General features: G+C 59.7%; 2 protein-coding genes and 1 pseudogene across 2 annotated transcripts; all 3 read left to right on the top strand.

The window, feature by feature from the left end:
* The first annotated feature begins 4,853 nt into the window (after nt 1–4,853).
* LOC148051460 (inositol 1,4,5-trisphosphate receptor-interacting protein-like 1) lies at nt 4,854–6,097 on the top strand. Its single transcript, XM_087737772.1, has one exon. The coding sequence runs from the start codon at nt 4,854–4,856 to the stop codon at nt 5,868–5,870; it is 1,017 nt and encodes a 338-aa protein (XP_087593898.1). The 3' UTR covers nt 5,871–6,097.
* A 5,135-nt stretch (nt 6,098–11,232) lies between these two features.
* LOC104021341 (inositol 1,4,5-trisphosphate receptor-interacting protein-like 1) lies at nt 11,233–12,476 on the top strand. Its single transcript, XM_009474882.2, has one exon. The coding sequence runs from the start codon at nt 11,233–11,235 to the stop codon at nt 12,247–12,249; it is 1,017 nt and encodes a 338-aa protein (XP_009473157.2). The 3' UTR covers nt 12,250–12,476.
* Nucleotides 12,477–17,611: 5,135 nt separating this feature from the next.
* Nucleotides 17,612–18,867, top strand: LOC148051459 (inositol 1,4,5-trisphosphate receptor-interacting protein-like 1; annotated as a pseudogene).
* The last annotated feature ends 575 nt before the right edge of the window (nt 18,868–19,442 follow it).

The following is a 19,442-nucleotide window of genomic DNA, read 5'->3' as shown; positions in this document are numbered from 1 at the left end:
GGTGAGCCCTCTGCACAGGGAACAAGCACCACGAGTGCAGAGCGGGGCTCTGGATGCTCTGCTTGCTGCAGCGGTGGGAGACTTGGGCACGAGCCAATGCAGAGCAGCAGCTGGAGAGCTGGAGGCAGAGCCAGGGCCAGCGCAGGAGGGAGGAGTGTCCTGCAGCACCGGTCACCTCCCCTCCTGCACCCCCTCATCCCCATTGGTAAACAGAGCCTCTTTTGGAACACCGATCTCTCATCAGCACAGCAAGGACAGAGACCCTGCCATGGAGAGACCCCATCCCGCCACAGGGATAGACACCATCACCCCCACATCAGTGTCACGAAGGCACCAAGAGCACCATCATGTCCACAGGCACAAAGGCCAGCACCCAGGGACCTGGTCCGTCTCCCAGGGTGGCAGAGCAGGAGTAAACCATCCACGGGCCACACCACCTTCTCTCACACGTGCACACTTTGAATTCCTTTGGCTGGCCTGCCTACAGTCACAGGCAGATAGAGCAAAGATACATCTAGGAGGTTCCTGGCGTGTGTGGAAGATGATAACTTCCTGACACAGCTGGTGAGGGAGCCAAGTGGGGAAGGCCTGTTGTTTGCGAACGGAGAAGGACTGGTGGGTGATGTGGTGGTCGGAGGCAGTCTCGGGCACAGCGATCACAAAATGATAGAGTTTTCGATTCTCAGAGAAGTAAGGAGGGGGTCAGCAGAACTGCTGCTACTTTGGGCTTGTGGAGGGCAGACAAATGTGATGCCCGTCTACAGGAAGGGCTGGAAGGAGGACCCGGGTAACTCCAGGCCTGCCAGTCTGACCTCGGTGCCGGGGAGGGTTCTGGAGCAGATCATCTTGAGTGCCGTCACACGGCACGTACGGGACAACCAGGGGATTGGGCCCAGTCAGCGTGGGTTTATGAAAGGCAGGTCCTGCTTGACTAACGTGATCTCCTTCTAGGATGAGGTGACGCGCTTAGTGGATGAGGGAAAGGCTGTGGATGTTGTCTGCCTGGACTTTAGTAAAGCCTTTGACACCGTTTCCCACAGCATTCTCCTGGAGAAAGTGGCTGCTCATGGCTTGGGCGGGCGTACTCTTTGCTGGGTAAAATAGTGGCTGGATGGCCGGGCTCAAAGAGTTGTGGTGAATGGAGTGAAATCCAGTGAAATCCAGTTGGCAGCCGGTCACAGGTGGTGTTCCCTAGGGCTCAGTATTGGGGCCACTTCTGTTTAATACCTCTATCAATGATCTGGATGAGGGGATTGAGTGCACCCTCAGTAAGTCTGCAGATGAGACCAAGTTGGGCGGGAGTGTTGATCTGCTGGAGGGTAGGAAGGCTCTGCAGAGGGACCTGGGCAGGCTGGATCGATGGGTCATAGCTAATTGTATGAGGTTCAAAAAGGCTCAGCGCCGGGTCCTGCGCTTGGCTCACAACAAGCCCATGCAACGCTACAGGCCTGGGGAGGAGTGGCTGGAGAGCTGCCTGGTGGAAGAGGACCTGGGGGTGTTGGTCGACAGCTGGCTGAACGTGAGCCAGCGGTGTGTCCAGGTGGCCAAGAAGGCCAATGACATCCTGGCTTCTATCAGGAATAGCGTGGCCAGCAGGAATAGGGAGGTGGTCTTGTGCCCTGTACTCGGCACTGGTGAGGCCGCAGCACAAATCCTGTGTTCAGTTTTGGGCCCCTCACTACAGGAAGGACACTGAGGTGCTGGAGCGCATCCAAAGAAGGGCAAGGAAGCTGGTGAAGGGTCTAGAGCACAAGTCTTATGAGGAGCGGCTGAGGGAGCTTGGGTTGTTTAGCCTCGAGAGAAGGAGGCGCAGGAGAGACTGAAAGGAGGCTGCAGGGAGGTGGGGGTCGGTCTCTTCTGCCAAGTGACAAGCGATAGGACGAGAGGAAATGGCCTCAAGTTGCACCGCTTCACGGCATGCTCCCACTTACTGGGAGGACATCCCCTCCCTCTTTTTGCCTCCAGAAGACTTTGGACAGGAGGCGCGTGGGATGTACGGTTTTGCACAGGCCGAACTGACAGAAACATGGCACCCGTGTCAGTCTCGGCACGGATGCAGCAAGGCTAAAGAAAGCTTTTGGGGGGCCAGGGTCTCAAGGCGTGCACTCATGCAGTACGGGCCACGTTTCCGGGAGGCCCGATCCGCAGCGGAGCGCTCCAGCGTGGTGTAGAGGGGACTCTCCTGAACCGGGGAAACCTCAGGGGAGCAGAGAGACGTGGGCCCCGGCGTGGCCTCTCTGGCCCCCTCGCTTGCCCTCCGCCTCCGAGGTCTGCAGCTCTGCACCCGTATCCTGGTGGTCACAGGCTTTTGTACCCATGCCTGTGACCCTGAAGACTTCCTTTGCTCTCACACTGGTGGGGCCCAGGCGACAGTTTCGGACACTGGGATGGAGAATCTGCTCATCCCAGAGGCTGCCTGGGGAGTCTGTGCCATAGATCTGAGCAAACGAGGCATGGAGATGACACCGCTCAAGAGGAGCTCAGTATAACCAGCGTTTGGAGGATCTCCCCCGGTCCACCTGAAGATGACGTTGCAACTGAGGCTCCTGTTAGCACCTGTATCAGGATGGGACCACCCATCCTGTTGGAAAGAGTGGATCCCCTCTGGGACCTTTACGTGAAGCAAAGATGGCAATAAATTAGCTTGTTTTAACCAACCCTCTGTCTGTGAGTGTCTGTGCAACACTTTGTTGGGGAATGTGGGCAGGTAGCAGGTTGCTTTCTGCTCAGATGCAGAAGAGGGGGGGCGGCATCTTGAGGTTGCAGATGACACCAAGCTGGGCGGGAGTGTCGATCTGCTGGAGGGTAGGAAGGCTCTGCAGAGGGACCTGGGCAGGCTGGATCGATGGGCCAAGGCCAGCTGTATGAGGTTCAACAAGGCTCCGTGCCGGGTCCTGCGCTTGGCTCACAACAAGCCCATGCAACGCTACAGGCTTGGGGAGGAGTGGCAGGAGAACTGCCTGGTGGAAAAGGACCTGGGGGTGTTGGTCGACAGCTGGCTGAACGTGAGCCAGCGGTGTGCCCAGGTGGCCAAGAAGGCCAAGAGCATCCTGGCTCGTATCAGGAATAGTGTGGCCAGCAGGACCAGGGAGGTGATCTTCCGTCCTGTACTCGGCACTGGTGAGGCCGCACCACAAATTCTGTGTTCAGTTTTGGGCCCCTCACTACAGGATGGACACTGAGGAGCTGGAGCGCATCCAAAGAAGGGCAAGGAAGCTGATGAAGGGCCTAGGTCTTTTGAGGAGCAGCTGAGGGAACTGAGGTTGTTTAGCCTCGAGAGAAGGAGGCCCAGGGGAGACCTTATCGCTCTCTACAGCTACCTGAAAGGAGGCTGCAGGGAGGTGGGGGTCGGTCTCTTCTGCCAAGTGACAAGCGATAGGACGAGAGGAAATGGCCTCAAGTTGCACCGCTTCACGGCATGCTCCCACTTACTGGGAGGACATCCCCTCCCTCTTTTTGCCTCCAGAAGACTTTGGACAGGAGGCGCGTGGGATGTACGGTTCTGCACAGGCCGAACTGACAGAAACATGGCACCCGTGTCAGTCTCGGCACGGATGCAGCAAGGCTAAAGAAAGCTTTTGGGGGGCCAGGGTCTCAAGGCGTGCACTCATGCAGTACGGGCCACGTTTCCGGGAGGCCCGATCCGCAGCGGAGCGCTCCAGCGTGGTGTAGAGGGGACTCTCCTGAACCGGGGAAGCCTCAGGGGAGCAGAGAGACGTGGGCCCCGGCGTGGCCTCTCTGGCCCCCTCGCTTGCCCTTGCAAGGGGCAAGTTGGTAGCCAGAGACAGGAGCCACAGCATCTTTTCCACTTGCACCAGGGACACAATTTGCATTTGGCTTGATCGTCAGGGTTTGCAGGGCGAAGTCCAAGAAGGAAGGCCTGAGGAGAAGAGGGAAGAGGAGTTGTGTCTCTGCCCAAGGGCTCGTAGCTCTTCTTTTCAAGACAGCTCGGAGTCAGACCACCTGGCCCAGAAACCTTTGCACTTCTCTGCGTAAGTGGGGGACATCCTCGTCCCCGTTTTCATGTCTGTTATGGTTTTGGGGGGCATCTGCCCGCTTTATCCAAAGAGCCCCTGGGAGCTCGCTCCTGCCGGGCAGGTCTGTACTCGGTGTGTTGCCCGGGCCCCGCTGAGTCGGGCGGTGGGGTGGAAGGCTGGGGCTTGCCGTCTGGGTGATGCTGCTCTGGTGGCTGTGACAGCATAGAGGACAAGTCACAATGGGAGCTGTCCCCAGGGACATCTCCAGGCAGCCCCACTGCAGTCTGCCTTGGGCGATCGGTGAGTGCAGCGTGCCGGGGGAAGGCTGGGCTGGATGGTGGATGGGGCAGATGGCCAGGGGGTTTCTAAGGCGGAGCAAGAGCCGAGCCCCTCAGGTCAGGGCACGGTACCGCCCTCGGGGCAGGGAGCAGAGGTGCTCGGGGCTCCCAGCGGTGGCAGGTGCCCAGAGAGGCTTTGGGGATGTGCCGGGTGCCCGTGGCTCCGTGGGACACTGTTGTGTGGCAGGGATGGGGCCCCGGGACACTCTCCTCTGGTGTCCCTTGCCCTTTCACGGGGCACAGCCCAGCCAGGGGCTGGCCATCAGGGTGGCTTGGCCAGGATGGGCCCCATGCTGTCTCCAGCTAGGGCCTGCGGCCCCTTCAAGCCAGTCGACACCAGTGCCCCAACACTTTCCTGGCACAGCCTGTGGCTCCCACCCGGGCAGTGCTCGCAAACCCTGCCCTTGCTCCCTCCCACCTCCCTCACCCCCTCTCCTACCGGCCCCCGGCTCCAGGCGGCTCCTGCCCCGCTCCCCCAGCCCCGTGCTCTCTCTCACCCAGCCCTGCTCAGCCCCCTTTTCTCCCACCCCTCCAGGCCATGGCTTCGGCAGTCGCCCTCGTCCTGACTCTGCTGGCCATCCAGCAGGGGATGAACCGCGATCACCAGATCGATGTGGCTGCGGCTGAGCGGATGCAGCAGCGTGAAGAATATCTGCATCAGCAGATGGCTCGGCTGCTGCAGGAGGTTCAGCAGAGCAGGGCCGCGGAGGAAGCCACGCTCCTTTCCGTGTTGCAGCAGTGGCCGTTTTGGACCATTGCAGGAGCCCTGGTCCTGATCGCTGAGGTCAGCTGGCTGGCCAGGGAAATCAAGCTGACCTTCAACAGCCGCAGCGAGCACGACAGCTCGAGCACGGAGGAGGAGGATGACGACGATGAGCAGGAGGAGGAAGACTTCAGCGGCGCACACAATGTTGTCAGGTCTTTGGCTGTGTCCGCCCCATCGCCAATGCAGGGCCTGCCCGACACGTGCAAGGTGATGAAGAAGGTGGTGGATGACCTCCTCGGCGTCTGCCGACTGCTCTGCAAGGGGACTTCCATGCCACAGATGCACCCAGCTGTTGGCATGGGCGGCACCTATGAAGCCTGGGGTGTCCGCGACAACAACATCGTCTACTGCCTGCTCGTGTCCCTGCAGCCACCCCCCGGGCACTCTTTCAGCCTGGAGCCGCACACCACGGGGCAGCTGCCAGCAAGGCGCTCCAGCATCCACGTGGTGCTGGAGTGCATGTGCTCGAGGGAGCAGCTGCTGGGGAATACTCTGTGCTTTCTTCACCAGCCCGACGGCAAGCTGCGGTGCGATCAGAGCTCGTACCTGCTACGCACCCTCTGCACGCACTCCTGCTTAGACGTGGAGAAAATCGCCTGCTGGGCCCAGCTGTTGGTGAGATCAGCCTGGCTCCTGTTGCCTCAGTCGCACCACTGCCAGCTAACGGTGCTGCCTTCCTCCCAGTCCTGCAGGTTCCAGCTGATGAGCACGTCCAAGATGAAATTCTGCACTGACATGACTTTTGCAGTGCAGCAAGGCACCTCAGGCGCCTGCCTGAGCCTGGAGTAGGCAGAGGCCAGCTTTGCTAGCAGCACACCCTGGGCGGAGAGCTGCGCTGTTGTCGAGATGCGCTGTTGTCGAGATGCGCTGTTGTCGAGATGCGCTGTTGTCGAGATGCAGCTTTTCCGACCGACGGCGAGGCACACCCGGCAGGACAATTTCCACATCCGAGGTCTGCAGCTCTGCACCCGTATCCTGGTGGTCACAGGCTTTTGTACCCATGCCTGTGACCCTGAGGACTTCCTTTGCCCTCACACTGGTGGGGCCCAGGCGACAGTTTCGGACACTGGGATGGAGAATCTGCTCATCCCAGAGGCTGCCTGGGGAGTCTGTGCCATAGATCTGAGCAAACGAGGCATGGAGATGACACCGCTCAGGAGGAGCTCAGTATAACCAGCGTTTGGAGGATCTCCCCCGGTCCACCTGAAGATGGACTTGGGGCAAACCAACCCCTGGGAGCCCGAGAGCATTGTTGGGGAGCGATCCCCCGGGAAGGCGGACATCGTGGTCTCCAAGCGGTGAGCCCTCTGCACAGGGAACAAGCACCACGAGTGCAGAGCGGGGCTCTGGATGCTCTGCTTGCTGCAGCGGTGGGAGACTTGGGCACGAGCCAATGCAGAGCAGCAGCTGGAGAGCTGGAGGCAGAGCCAGGGCCAGCGCAGGAGGGAGGAGTGTCCTGCAGCACCGGTCACCTCCCCTCCTGCACCCCCTCATCCCCATTGGTAAACAGAGCCTCTTTTGGAACACCGATCTCTCATCAGCACAGCAAGGACAGAGACCCTGCCATGGAGAGACCCCATCCCGCCACAGGGATAGACACCATCACCCCCACATCAGTGTCACGAAGGCACCAAGAGCACCATCATGTCCACAGGCACAAAGGCCAGCACCCAGGGACCTGGTCCGTCTCCCAGGGTGGCAGAGCAGGAGTAAACCATCCACGGGCCACACCACCTTCTCTCACACGTGCACACTTTGAATTCCTTTGGCTGGCCTGCCTACAGTCACAGGCAGATAGAGCAAAGATACATCTAGGAGGTTCCTGGCGTGTGTGGAAGATGATAACTTCCTGACACAGCTGGTGAGGGAGCCAAGTGGGGAAGGCCTGTTGTTTGCGAACGGAGAAGGACTGGTGGGTGATGTGGTGGTCGGAGGCAGTCTCGGGCACAGCGATCACAAAATGATAGAGTTTTCGATTCTCAGAGAAGTAAGGAGGGGGGTCAGCAGAACTGCTGCTACTTTGGGCTTGTGGAGGGCAGACAAATGTGATGCCCGTCTACAGGAAGGGCTGGAAGGAGGACCCGGGTAACTCCAGGCCTGCCAGTCTGACCTCGGTGCCGGGGAGGGTTCTGGAGCAGATCATCTTGAGTGCCGTCACACGGCACGTACGGGACAACCAGGGGATTGGGCCCAGTCAGCGTGGGTTTATGAAAGGCAGGTCCTGCTTGACTAACGTGATCTCCTTCTAGGATGAGGTGACGCGCTTAGTGGATGAGGCAAAGGCTGTGGATGTTGTCTGCCTGGACTTTAGTAAAGCCTTTGACACCGTTTCCCACAGCATTCTCCTGGAGAAAGTGGCTGCTCATGGCTTGGGCGGGCGTACTCTTTGCTGGGTAAAATAGTGGCTGGATGGCCGGGCTCAAAGAGTTGTGGTGAATGGAGTGAAATCCAGTGAAATCCAGTTGGCAGCCGGTCACAGGTGGTGTTCCCTAGGGCTCAGTATTGGGGCCACTTCTGTTTAATACCTCTATCAATGATCTGGATGAGGGGATTGAGTGCACCCTCAGTAAGTCTGCAGATGAGACCAAGTTGGGCGGGAGTGTTGATCTGCTGGAGGGTAGGAAGGCTCTGCAGAGGGACCTGGGCAGGCTGGATCGATGGGTCATAGCTAATTGTATGAGGTTCAAAAAGGCTCAGCGCCGGGTCCTGCGCTTGGCTCACAACAAGCCCATGCAACGCTACAGGCCTGGGGAGGAGTGGCTGGAGAGCTGCCTGGTGGAAGAGGACCTGGGGGTGTTGGTCGACAGCTGGCTGAACGTGAGCCAGCGGTGTGTCCAGGTGGCCAAGAAGGCCAATGACATCCTGGCTTCTATCAGGAATAGCGTGGCCAGCAGGAATAGGGAGGTGGTCTTGTGCCCTGTACTCGGCACTGGTGAGGCCGCAGCACAAATCCTGTGTTCAGTTTTGGGCCCCTCACTACAGGAAGGACACTGAGGTGCTGGAGCGCATCCAAAGAAGGGCAAGGAAGCTGGTGAAGGGTCTAGAGCACAAGTCTTATGAGGAGCGGCTGAGGGAGCTTGGGTTGTTTAGCCTCGAGAGAAGGAGGCGCAGGAGAGACTGAAAGGAGGCTGCAGGGAGGTGGGGGTCGGTCTCTTCTGCCAAGTGACAAGCGATAGGACGAGAGGAAATGGCCTCAAGTTGCACCGCTTCACGGCATGCTCCCACTTACTGGGAGGACATCCCCTCCCTCTTTTTGCCTCCAGAAGACTTTGGACAGGAGGCGCATGGGATGTACGGTTCTGCACAGGCCGAACTGACAGAAACATGGCACCCGTGTCAGTCTCGGCACGGATGCAGCAAGGCTAAAGAAAGCTTTTGGGGGGCCAGGGTCTCAAGGCGTGCACTCATGCAGTACGGGCCACGTTTCCGGGAGGCCCGATCCGCAGCGGAGCGCTCCAGCGTGGTGTAGAGGGGACTCTCCTGAACCGGGGAAACCTCAGGGGAGCAGAGAGACGTGGGCCCCGGCGTGGCCTCTCTGGCCCCCTCGCTTGCCCTCCGCCTCCGAGGTCTGCAGCTCTGCACCCGTATCCTGGTGGTCACAGGCTTTTGCACCCATGCCTGTGACCCTGAAGACTTCCTTTGCTCTCACACTGGTGGGGCCCAGGCGACAGTTTCGGACACTGGGATGGAGAATCTGCTCATCCCAGAGGCTGCCTGGGGAGTCTGTGCCATAGATCTGAGCAAACGAGGCATGGAGATGACACCGCTCAAGAGGAGCTCAGTATAACCAGCGTTTGGAGGATCTCCCCCGGTCCACCTGAAGATGACGTTGCAACTGAGGCTCCTGTTAGCACCTGTATCAGGATGGGACCACCCATCCTGTTGGAAAGAGTGGATCCCCTCTGGGACCTTTACGTGAAGCAAAGATGGCAATAAATTAGCTTGTTTTAACCAACCCTCTGTCTGTGAGTGTCTGTGCAACACTTTGTTGGGGAATGTGGGCAGGTAGCAGGTTGCTTTCTGCTCAGATGCAGAAGAAGCGGGGTGGCATCTTGAGGTTGCAGATGACACCAAGCTGGGCGGGAGTGTCGATCTGCTGGAGGGTAGGAAGGCTCTGCAGAGGGACCTGGGCAGGCTGGATCGATGGGCCAAGGCCAGCTGTATGAGGTTCAACAAGGCTCCGTGCCGGGTCCTGCGCTTGGCTCACAACAAGCCCATGCAACGCTACAGGCTTGGGGAGGAGTGGCAGGAGAACTGCCTGGTGGAAAAGGACCTGGGGGTGTTGGTCGACAGCTGGCTGAACGTGAGCCAGCGGTGTGCCCAGGTGGCCAAGAAGGCCAAGAGCATCCTGGCTCGTATCAGGAATAGTGTGGCCAGCAGGACCAGGGAGGTGATCTTCCGTCCTGTACTCGGCACTGGTGAGGCCGCACCACAAATTCTGTGTTCAGTTTTGGGCCCCTCACTACAGGATGGACACTGAGGAGCTGGAGCGCATCCAAAGAAGGGCAAGGAAGCTGATGAAGGGCCTAGGTCTTTTGAGGAGCAGCTGAGGGAACTGAGGTTGTTTAGCCTCGAGAGAAGGAGGCCCAGGGGAGACCTTATCGCTCTCTACAGCTACCTGAAAGGAGGCTGCAGGGAGGTGGGGGTCGCTCTCTTCTGCCAAGTGACAAGCGATAGGACGAGAGGAAATGGCCTCAAGTTGCACCGCTTCACGGCATGCTCCCACTTACTGGGAGGACATCCCCTCCCTCTTTTTGCCTCCAGAAGACTTTGGACAGGAGGCGCGTGGGATGTACGGTTTTGCACAGGCCGAACTGACAGAAACATGGCACCCGTGTCAGTCTCGGCACGGATGCAGCAAGGCTAAAGAAAGCTTTTGGGGGGCCAGGGTCTCAAGGCGTGCACTCATGCAGTACGGGCCACGTTTCCGGGAGGCCCGATCCGCAGCGGAGCGCTCCAGCGTGGTGTAGAGGGGACTCTCCTGAACCGGGGAAGCCTCAGGGGAGCAGAGAGACGTGGGCCCCGGCGTGGCCTCTCTGGCCCCCTCGCTTGCCCTTGCAAGGGGCAAGTTGGTAGCCAGAGACAGGAGCCACAGCTTCTTTTCCACTTGCACCAGGGACACAATTTGCATTTGGCTTGATCGTCAGGGTTTGCAGGGCGAAGTCCAAGAAGGAAGGCCTGAGGAGAAGAGGGAAGAGGAGTTGTGTCTCTGCCCAAGGGCTCGTAGCTCTTCTTTTCAAGACAGCTCGGAGTCAGACCACCTGGCCCAGAAACCTTTGCACTTCTCTGCGTAAGTGGGGGACATCCTCGTCCCCGTTTTCATGTCTGTTATGGTTTTGGGGGGCATCTGCCCGCTTTATCCAAAGAGCCCCTGGGAGCTCGCTCCTGCCGGGCAGGTCTGTACTCGGTGTGTTGCCCGGGCCCCGCTGAGTCGGGCGGTGGGGTGGAAGGCTGGGGCTTGCCGTCTGGGTGATGCTGCTCTGGTGGCTGTGACAGCATAGAGGACAAGTCACAATGGGAGCTGTCCCCAGGGACATCTCCAGGCAGCCCCACTGCAGTCTGCCTTGGGCGATCGGTGAGTGCAGCGTGCCGGGGGAAGGCTGGGCTGGATGGTGGATGGGGCAGATGGCCAGGGGGTTTCTAAGGCGGAGCAAGAGCCGAGCCCCTCAGGTCAGGGCACGGTACCGCCCTCGGGGCAGGGAGCAGAGGTGCTCGGGGCTCCCAGCGGTGGCAGGTGCCCAGAGAGGCTTTGGGGATGTGCCGGGTGCCCGTGGCTCCGTGGGACACTGTTGTGTGGCAGGGATGGGGCCCCGGGACACTCTCCTCTGGTGTCCCTTGCCCTTTCACGGGGCACAGCCCAGCCAGGGGCTGGCCATCAGGGTGGCTTGGCCAGGATGGGCCCCATGCTGTCTCCAGCTAGGGCCTGCGGCCCCTTCAAGCCAGTCGACACCAGTGCCCCAACACTTTCCTGGCACAGCCTGTGGCTCCCACCCGGGCAGTGCTCGCAAACCCTGCCCTTGCTCCCTCCCACCTCCCTCACCCCCTCTCCTACCGGCCCCCGGCTCCAGGCGGCTCCTGCCCCGCTCCCCCAGCCCCGTGCTCTCTCTCACCCAGCCCTGCTCAGCCCCCTTTTCTCCCACCCCTCCAGGCCATGGCTTCGGCAGTCGCCCTCGTCCTGACTCTGCTGGCCATCCAGCAGGGGATGAACCGCGATCACCAGATCGATGTGGCTGCGGCTGAGCGGATGCAGCAGCGTGAAGAATATCTGCATCAGCAGATGGCTCGGCTGCTGCAGGAGGTTCAGCAGAGCAGGGCCGCGGAGGAAGCCACGCTCCTTTCCGTGTTGCAGCAGTGGCCGTTTTGGACCATTGCAGGAGCCCTGGTCCTGATCGCTGAGGTCAGCTGGCTGGCCAGGGAAATCAAGCTGACCTTCAACAGCCGCAGCGAGCACGACAGCTCGAGCACGGAGGAGGAGGATGACGACGATGAGCAGGAGGAGGAAGACTTCAGCGGCGCACACAATGTTGTCAGGTCTTTGGCTGTGTCCGCCCCATCGCCAATGCAGGGCCTGCCCGACACGTGCAAGGTGATGAAGAAGGTGGTGGATGACCTCCTCGGCGTCTGCCGACTGCTCTGCAAGGGGACTTCCATGCCACAGATGCACCCAGCTGTTGGCATGGGCGGCACCTATGAAGCCTGGGGTGTCCGCGACAACAACATCGTCTACTGCCTGCTCGTGTCCCTGCAGCCACCCCCCGGGCACTCTTTCAGCCTGGAGCCGCACACCACGGGGCAGCTGCCAGCAAGGCGCTCCAGCATCCACGTGGTGCTGGAGTGCATGTGCTCGAGGGAGCAGCTGCTGGGGAATACTCTGTGCTTTCTTCACCAGCCCGACGGCAAGCTGCGGTGCGATCAGAGCTCGTACCTGCTACGCACCCTCTGCACGCACTCCTGCTTAGACGTGGAGAAAATCGCCTGCTGGGCCCAGCTGTTGGTGAGATCAGCCTGGCTCCTGTTGCCTCAGTCGCACCACTGCCAGCTAACGGTGCTGCCTTCCTCCCAGTCCTGCAGGTTCCAGCTGATGAGCACGTCCAAGATGAAATTCTGCACTGACATGACTTTTGCAGTGCAGCAAGGCACCTCAGGCGCCTGCCTGAGCCTGGAGTAGGCAGAGGCCAGCTTTGCTAGCAGCACACCCTGGGCGGAGAGCTGCGCTGTTGTCGAGATGCGCTGTTGTCGAGATGCGCTGTTGTCGAGATGCGCTGTTGTCGAGATGCAGCTTTTCCGACCGACGGCGAGGCACACCCGGCAGGACAATTTCCACATCCGAGGTCTGCAGCTCTGCACCCGTATCCTGGTGGTCACAGGCTTTTGTACCCATGCCTGTGACCCTGAGGACTTCCTTTGCCCTCACACTGGTGGGGCCCAGGCGACAGTTTCGGACACTGGGATGGAGAATCTGCTCATCCCAGAGGCTGCCTGGGGAGTCTGTGCCATAGATCTGAGCAAACGAGGCATGGAGATGACACCGCTCAGGAGGAGCTCAGTATAACCAGCGTTTGGAGGATCTCCCCCGGTCCACCTGAAGATGGACTTGGGGCAAACCAACCCCTGGGAGCCCGAGAGCATTGTTGGGGAGCGATCCCCCGGGAAGGCGGACATCGTGGTCTCCAAGCGGTGAGCCCTCTGCACAGGGAACAAGCACCACGAGTGCAGAGCGGGGCTCTGGATGCTCTGCTTGCTGCAGCGGTGGGAGACTTGGGCACGAGCCAATGCAGAGCAGCAGCTGGAGAGCTGGAGGCAGAGCCAGGGCCAGCGCAGGAGGGAGGAGTGTCCTGCAGCACCGGTCACCTCCCCTCCTGCACCCCCTCATCCCCATTGGTAAACAGAGCCTCTTTTGGAACACCGATCTCTCATCAGCACAGCAAGGACAGAGACCCTGCCATGGAGAGACCCCATCCCGCCACAGGGATAGACACCATCACCCCCACATCAGTGTCACGAAGGCACCAAGAGCACCGTCATGTCCACAGGCACAAAGGCCAGCACCCAGGGACCTGGTCCGTCTCCCAGGGTGGCAGAGCAGGAGTAAACCATCCACGGGCCACACCACCTTCTCTCACACGTGCACACTTTGAATTCCTTTGGCTGGCCTGCCTACAGTCACAGGCAGATAGAGCAAAGATACATCTAGGAGGTTCCTGGCGTGTGTGGAAGATGATAACTTCCTGACACAGCTGGTGAGGGAGCCAAGTGGGGAAGGCCTGTTGTTTGCGAACGGAGAAGGACTGGTGGGTGATGTGGTGGTCGGAGGCAGTCTCGGGCACAGCGATCACAAAATGATAGAGTTTTCGATTCTCAGAGAAGTAAGGAGGGGGGTCAGCAGAACTGCTGCTACTTTGGGCTTGTGGAGGGCAGACAAATGTGATGCCCGTCTACAGGAAGGGCTGGAAGGAGGACCCGGGTAACTCCAGGCCTGCCAGTCTGACCTCGGTGCCGGGGAGGGTTCTGGAGCAGATCATCTTGAGTGCCGTCACACGGCACGTACGGGACAACCAGGGGATTGGGCCCAGTCAGCGTGGGTTTATGAAAGGCAGGTCCTGCTTGACTAACGTGATCTCCTTCTAGGATGAGGTGACGCGCTTAGTGGATGAGGCAAAGGCTGTGGATGTTGTCTGCCTGGACTTTAGTAAAGCCTTTGACACCGTTTCCCACAGCATTCTCCTGGAGAAAGTGGCTGCTCATGGCTTGGGCGGGCGTACTCTTTGCTGGGTAAAATAGTGGCTGGATGGCCGGGCTCAAAGAGTTGTGGTGAATGGAGTGAAATCCAGTGAAATCCAGTTGGCAGCCGGTCACAGGTGGTGTTCCCTAGGGCTCAGTATTGGGGCCACTTCTGTTTAATACCTCTATCAATGATCTGGATGAGGGGATTGAGTGCACCCTCAGTAAGTCTGCAGATGAGACCAAGTTGGGCGGGAGTGTTGATCTGCTGGAGGGTAGGAAGGCTCTGCAGAGGGACCTGGGCAGGCTGGATCGATGGGTCATAGCTAATTGTATGAGGTTCAAAAAGGCTCAGCGCCGGGTCCTGCGCTTGGCTCACAACAAGCCCATGCAACGCTACAGGCCTGGGGAGGAGTGGCTGGAGAGCTGCCTGGTGGAAGAGGACCTGGGGGTGTTGGTCGACAGCTGGCTGAACGTGAGCCAGCGGTGTGTCCAGGTGGCCAAGAAGGCCAATGACATCCTGGCTTCTATCAGGAATAGCGTGGCCAGCAGGAATAGGGAGGTGGTCTTGTGCCCTGTACTCGGCACTGGTGAGGCCGCAGCACAAATCCTGTGTTCAGTTTTGGGCCCCTCACTACAGGAAGGACACTGAGGTGCTGGAGCGCATCCAAAGAAGGGCAAGGAAGCTGGTGAAGGGTCTAGAGCACAAGTCTTATGAGGAGCGGCTGAGGGAGCTTGGGTTGTTTAGCCTCGAGAGAAGGAGGCGCAGGAGAGACTGAAAGGAGGCTGCAGGGAGGTGGGGGTCGGTCTCTTCTGCCAAGTGACAAGCGATAGGACGAGAGGAAATGGCCTCAAGTTGCACCGCTTCACGGCATGCTCCCACTTACTGGGAGGACATCCCCTCCCTCTTTTTGCCTCCAGAAGACTTTGGACAGGAGGCGCGTGGGATGTACGGTTTTGCACAGGCCGAACTGACAGAAACATGGCACCCGTGTCAGTCTCGGCACGGATGCAGCAAGGCTAAAGAAAGCTTTTGGGGGGCCAGGGTCTCAAGGCGTGCACTCATGCAGTACGGGCCACGTTTCCGGGAGGCCCGATCCGCAGCGGAGCGCTCCAGCGTGGTGTAGAGGGGACTCTCCTGAACCGGGGAAACCTCAGGGGAGCAGAGAGACGTGGGCCCCGGCGTGGCCTCTCTGGCCCCCTCGCTTGCCCTCCGCCTCCGAGGTCTGCAGCTCTGCACCCGTATCCTGGTGGTCACAGGCTTTTGTACCCATGCCTGTGACCCTGAAGACTTCCTTTGCTCTCACACTGGTGGGGCCCAGGCGACAGTTTCGGACACTGGGATGGAGAATCTGCTCATCCCAGAGGCTGCCTGGGGAGTCTGTGCCATAGATCTGAGCAAACGAGGCATGGAGATGACACCGCTCAAGAGGTGCTCAGTATAACCAGCGTTTGGAGGATCTCCCCCGGTCCACCTGAAGATGACGTTGCAACTGAGGCTCCTGTTAGCACCTGTATCAGGATGGGACCACCCATCCTGTTGGAAAGAGTGGATCCCCTCTGGGACCTTTACGTGAAGCAAAGATGGCAATAAATTAGCTTGTTTTAACCAACCCTCTGTCTGTGAGTGTCTGTGCAACACTTTGTTGGGGAATGTGGGCAGGTAGCAGGTTGCTTTCTGCTCAGATGCAGAAGAAGCGGGGTGGCATCTTGAGGTTGCAGATGACACCAAGCTGGGCGGGAGTGTCGATCTGCTGGAGGGTAGGAAGGCTCTGCAGAGGGACCTGGGCAGGCTGGATCGATGGGCCAAGGCCAGCTGTATGAGGTTCAACAAGGCTCCGTGCCGGGTCCTGCGCTTGGCTCACAACAAGCCCATGCAACGCTACAGGCTTGGGGAGGAGTGGCAGGAGAACTGCCTGGTGGAAAAGGACCTGGGGGTGTTGGTCGACAGCTGGCTGAACGTGAGCCAGCGGTGTGCCCAGGTGGCCAAGAAGGCCAAGAGCATCCTGGCTCGTATCAGGAATAGTGTGGCCAGCAGGACCAGGGAGGTGATCTTCCGTCCTGTACTCGGCACTGGTGAGGCCGCACCACAAATTCTGTGTTCAGTTTTGGGCCCCTCACTACAGGATGGACACTGAGGAGCTGGAGCGCATCCAAAGAAGGGCAAGGAAGCTGATGAAGGGCCTAGGTCTTTTGAGGAGCAGCTGAGGGAACTGAGGTTGTTTAGCCTCGAGAGAAGGAGGCCCAGGGGAGACCTTATCGCTCTCTACAGCTACCTGAAAGGAGGCTGCAGGGAGGTGGGGGTCGGTCTCTTCTGCCAAGTGACAAGCGATAGGACGAGAGGAAATGGCCTCAAGTTGCACCGCTTCACGGCATGCTCCCACTTACTGGGAGGACATCCCCTCCCTCTTTTTGCCTCCAGAAGACTTTGGACAGGAGGCGCGTGGGATGTACGGTTTTGCACAGGCCGAACTGACAGAAACATGGCACCCGTGTCAGTCTCGGCACGGATGCAGCAAGGCTAAAGAAAGCTTTTGGGGGGCCAGGGTCTCAAGGCGTGCACTCATGCAGTACGGGCCACGTTTCCGGGAGGCCCGATCCGCAGCGGAGCGCTCCAGCGTGGTGTAGAGGGGACTCTCCTGAACCGGGGAAGCCTCAGGGGAGCAGAGAGACGTGGGCCCCGGCGTGGCCTCTCTGGCCCCCTCGCTTGCCCTTGCAAGGGGCAAGTTGGTAGCCAGAGACAGGAGCCACAGCATCTTTTCCACTTGCACCAGGGACACAATTTGCATTTGGCTTGATCGTCAGGGTTTGCAGGGCGAAGTCCAAGAAGGAAGGCCTGAGGAGAAGAGGGAAGAGGAGTTGTGTCTCTGCCCAAGGGCTCGTAGCTCTTCTTTTCAAGACAGCTCGGAGTCAGACCACCTGGCCCAGAAACCTTTGCACTTCTCTGCGTAAGTGGGGGACATCCTCGTCCCCGTTTTCATGTCTGTTATGGTTTTGGGGGGCATCTGCCCGCTTTATCCAAAGAGCCCCTGGGAGCTCGCTCCTGCCGGGCAGGTCTGTACTCGGTGTGTTGCCCGGGCCCCGCTGAGTCGGGCGGTGGGGTGGAAGGCTGGGGCTTGCCGTCTGGGTGATGCTGCTCTGGTGGCTGTGACAGCATAGAGGACAAGTCACAATGGGAGCTGTCCCCAGGGACATCTCCAGGCAGCCCCACTGCAGTCTGCCTTGGGCGATCGGTGAGTGCAGCGTGCCGGGGGAAGGCTGGGCTGGATGGTGGATGGGGCAGATGGCCAGGGGGTTTCTAAGGCGGAGCAAGAGCCGAGCCCCTCAGGTCAGGGCACGGTACCGCCCTCGGGGCAGGGAGCAGAGGTGCTCGGGGCTCCCAGCGGTGGCAGGTGCCCAGAGAGGCTTTGGGGATGTGCCGGGTGCCCGTGGCTCCGTGGGACACTGTTGTGTGGCAGGGATGGGGCCCCGGGACACTCTCCTCTGGTGTCCCTTGCCCTTTCACGGGGCACAGCCCAGCCAGGGGCTGGCCATCAGGGTGGCTTGGCCAGGATGGGCCCCATGCTGTCTCCAGCTAGGGCCTGCGGCCCCTTCAAGCCAGTCGACACCAGTGCCCCAACACTTTCCTGGCACAGCCTGTGGCTCCCACCCGGGCAGTGCTCGCAAACCCTGCCCTTGCTCCCTCCCACCTCCCTCACCCCCTCTCCTACCGGCCCCCGGCTCCAGGCGGCTCCTGCCCCGCTCCCCCAGCCCCGTGCTCTCTCTCACCCAGCCCTGCTCAGCCCCCTTTTCTCCCACCCCTCCAGGCCATGGCTTCGGCAGTCGCCCTCGTCCTGACTCTGCTGGCCATCCAGCAGGGGATGAACCGCGATCACCAGATCGATGTGGCTGCGGCTGAGCGGATGCAGCAGCGTGAAGAATATCTGCATCAGCAGATGGCTCGGCTGCTGCAGGAGGTTCAGCAGAGCAGGGCCGCGGAGGAAGCCACGCTCCTTTCCGTGTTGCAGCAGTGGCCGTTTTGGACCATTGCAGGAGCCCTGGTCCTGATCGCTGAGGTCAGCTGGCTGGCCAGGGAAATCAAGCTGACCTTCAACAGCCGCAGCGAGCACGACAGCTCGAGCACGGAGGAGGAGGATGACGACGATGAGCAGGAGGAGGAAGACTTCAGCGGCGCACACAATGTTGTCAGGTCTTTGGCTGTGTCCGCCCCATCGCCAATGCAGGGCCTGCCCGACACGTGCAAGGTGATGAAGAAGGTGGTGGATGACCTCCTCGGCGTCTGCCGACTGCTCTGCAAGGGGACTTCCATGCCACAGATGCACCCAGCTGTTGGCATGGGCGGCACCTATGAAGCCTGGGGTGTCCGCGACAACAACATCGTCTACTGCCTGCTCGTGTCCCTGCAGCCACCCCCGGGCACTCTTTCAGCCTGGAGCCGCACACCACGGGGCAGCTGCCAGCAAGGCGCTCCAGCATCCACGTGGTGCTGGAGTGCATGTGCTCGAGGGAGCAGCTGCTGGGGAATACTCTGTGCTTTCTTCACCAGCCCGACGGCAAGCTGCGGTGCGATCAGAGCTCGTACCTGCTACGCACCCTCTGCACGCACTCCTGCTTAGACGTGGAGAAAATCGCCTGCTGGGCCCAGCTGTTGGTGAGATCAGCCTGGCTCCTGTTGCCTCAGTCGCACCACTGCCAGCTAACGGTGCTGCCTTCCTCCCAGTCCTGCAGGTTCCAGCTGATGAGCACGTCCAAGATGAAATTCTGCACTGACATGACTTTTGCAGTGCAGCAAGGCACCTCAGGCGCCTGCCTGAGCCTGGAGTAGGCAGAGGCCAGCTTTGCTAGCAGCACACCCTGGGCGGAGAGCTGCGCTGTTGTCGAGATGCGCTGTTGTCGAGATGCGCTGTTGTCGAGATGCGCTGTTGTCGAGATGCAGCTTTTCCGACCGACGGCGAGGCACACCCGGCAGGACAATTTCCACATCCGAGGTCTGCAGCTCTGCACCCGTATCCTGGTGGTCACAGGCTTTTGTACCCATGCCTGTGACCCTGAGGACTTCCTTTGCTCTCACACTGGTGGGGCCCAGGCGACAGTTTCGGACACTGGGATGGAGAATCTGCTCATCCCAGAGGCTGCCTGGGGAGTCTGTGCCATAGATCTGAGCAAACGAGGCATGGAGATGACACCGCTCAGGAGGAGCTCAGTATAACCAGCGTTTGGAGGATCTCCCCCGGTCCACCTGAAGATGACGTTGCAACTGAGGCTCCTGTTAGCACCTGTATCAGGATGGGACCACCCATCCTGTTGGAAAGAGTGGATCCCCTCTGGGACCTTTACGTGAAGCAAAGATGGCAATAAATTAGCTTGTTTTAACCAACCCTCTGTCTGTGAGTGTCTGTGCAACACTTTGTTGGGGAATGTGGGCAGGTAGCAGGTTTCTTCTTGAGGTTGCAGATGATACCAAGTTAGGTGGGAGTGTTGATCTTCTGAAGGATAGGAAAGGTCTACTGAGGGACCTGGACCAGATGGATCGATGGGATATAGCCAATTGTATGAGGTTCAACAAGGCTCCGTGCCGGGTCCTGCGCTTGGCTCACAACAAGCCCATGCAATGCTACAGGCTTGGGGAGGAGTGGCAGG

This window comes from Nipponia nippon, unplaced genomic scaffold, assembly GCF_047370975.1.
Source record: "Nipponia nippon isolate SJK-2023a ecotype South Korea unplaced genomic scaffold, ASM4737097v1 scaffold_6, whole genome shotgun sequence".
Lineage (NCBI taxonomy): Eukaryota > Metazoa > Chordata > Aves > Pelecaniformes > Threskiornithidae > Nipponia > Nipponia nippon.
The sequence above is the reverse complement of the archived record's forward strand: the minus strand, read 5'-3'. Positions and strand labels throughout refer to the sequence as shown.

Bases quoted from the DNA above. Each gene is read 5' to 3' on its own strand.
- LOC148051460 (XM_087737772.1), top strand. From the start codon at position 4,854: ATGGCTTCGGCAGTCGCCCTCGTCCTGACTCTGCTGGCCATCCAGCAG.
- LOC104021341 (XM_009474882.2), top strand. From the start codon at position 11,233: ATGGCTTCGGCAGTCGCCCTCGTCCTGACTCTGCTGGCCATCCAGCAG.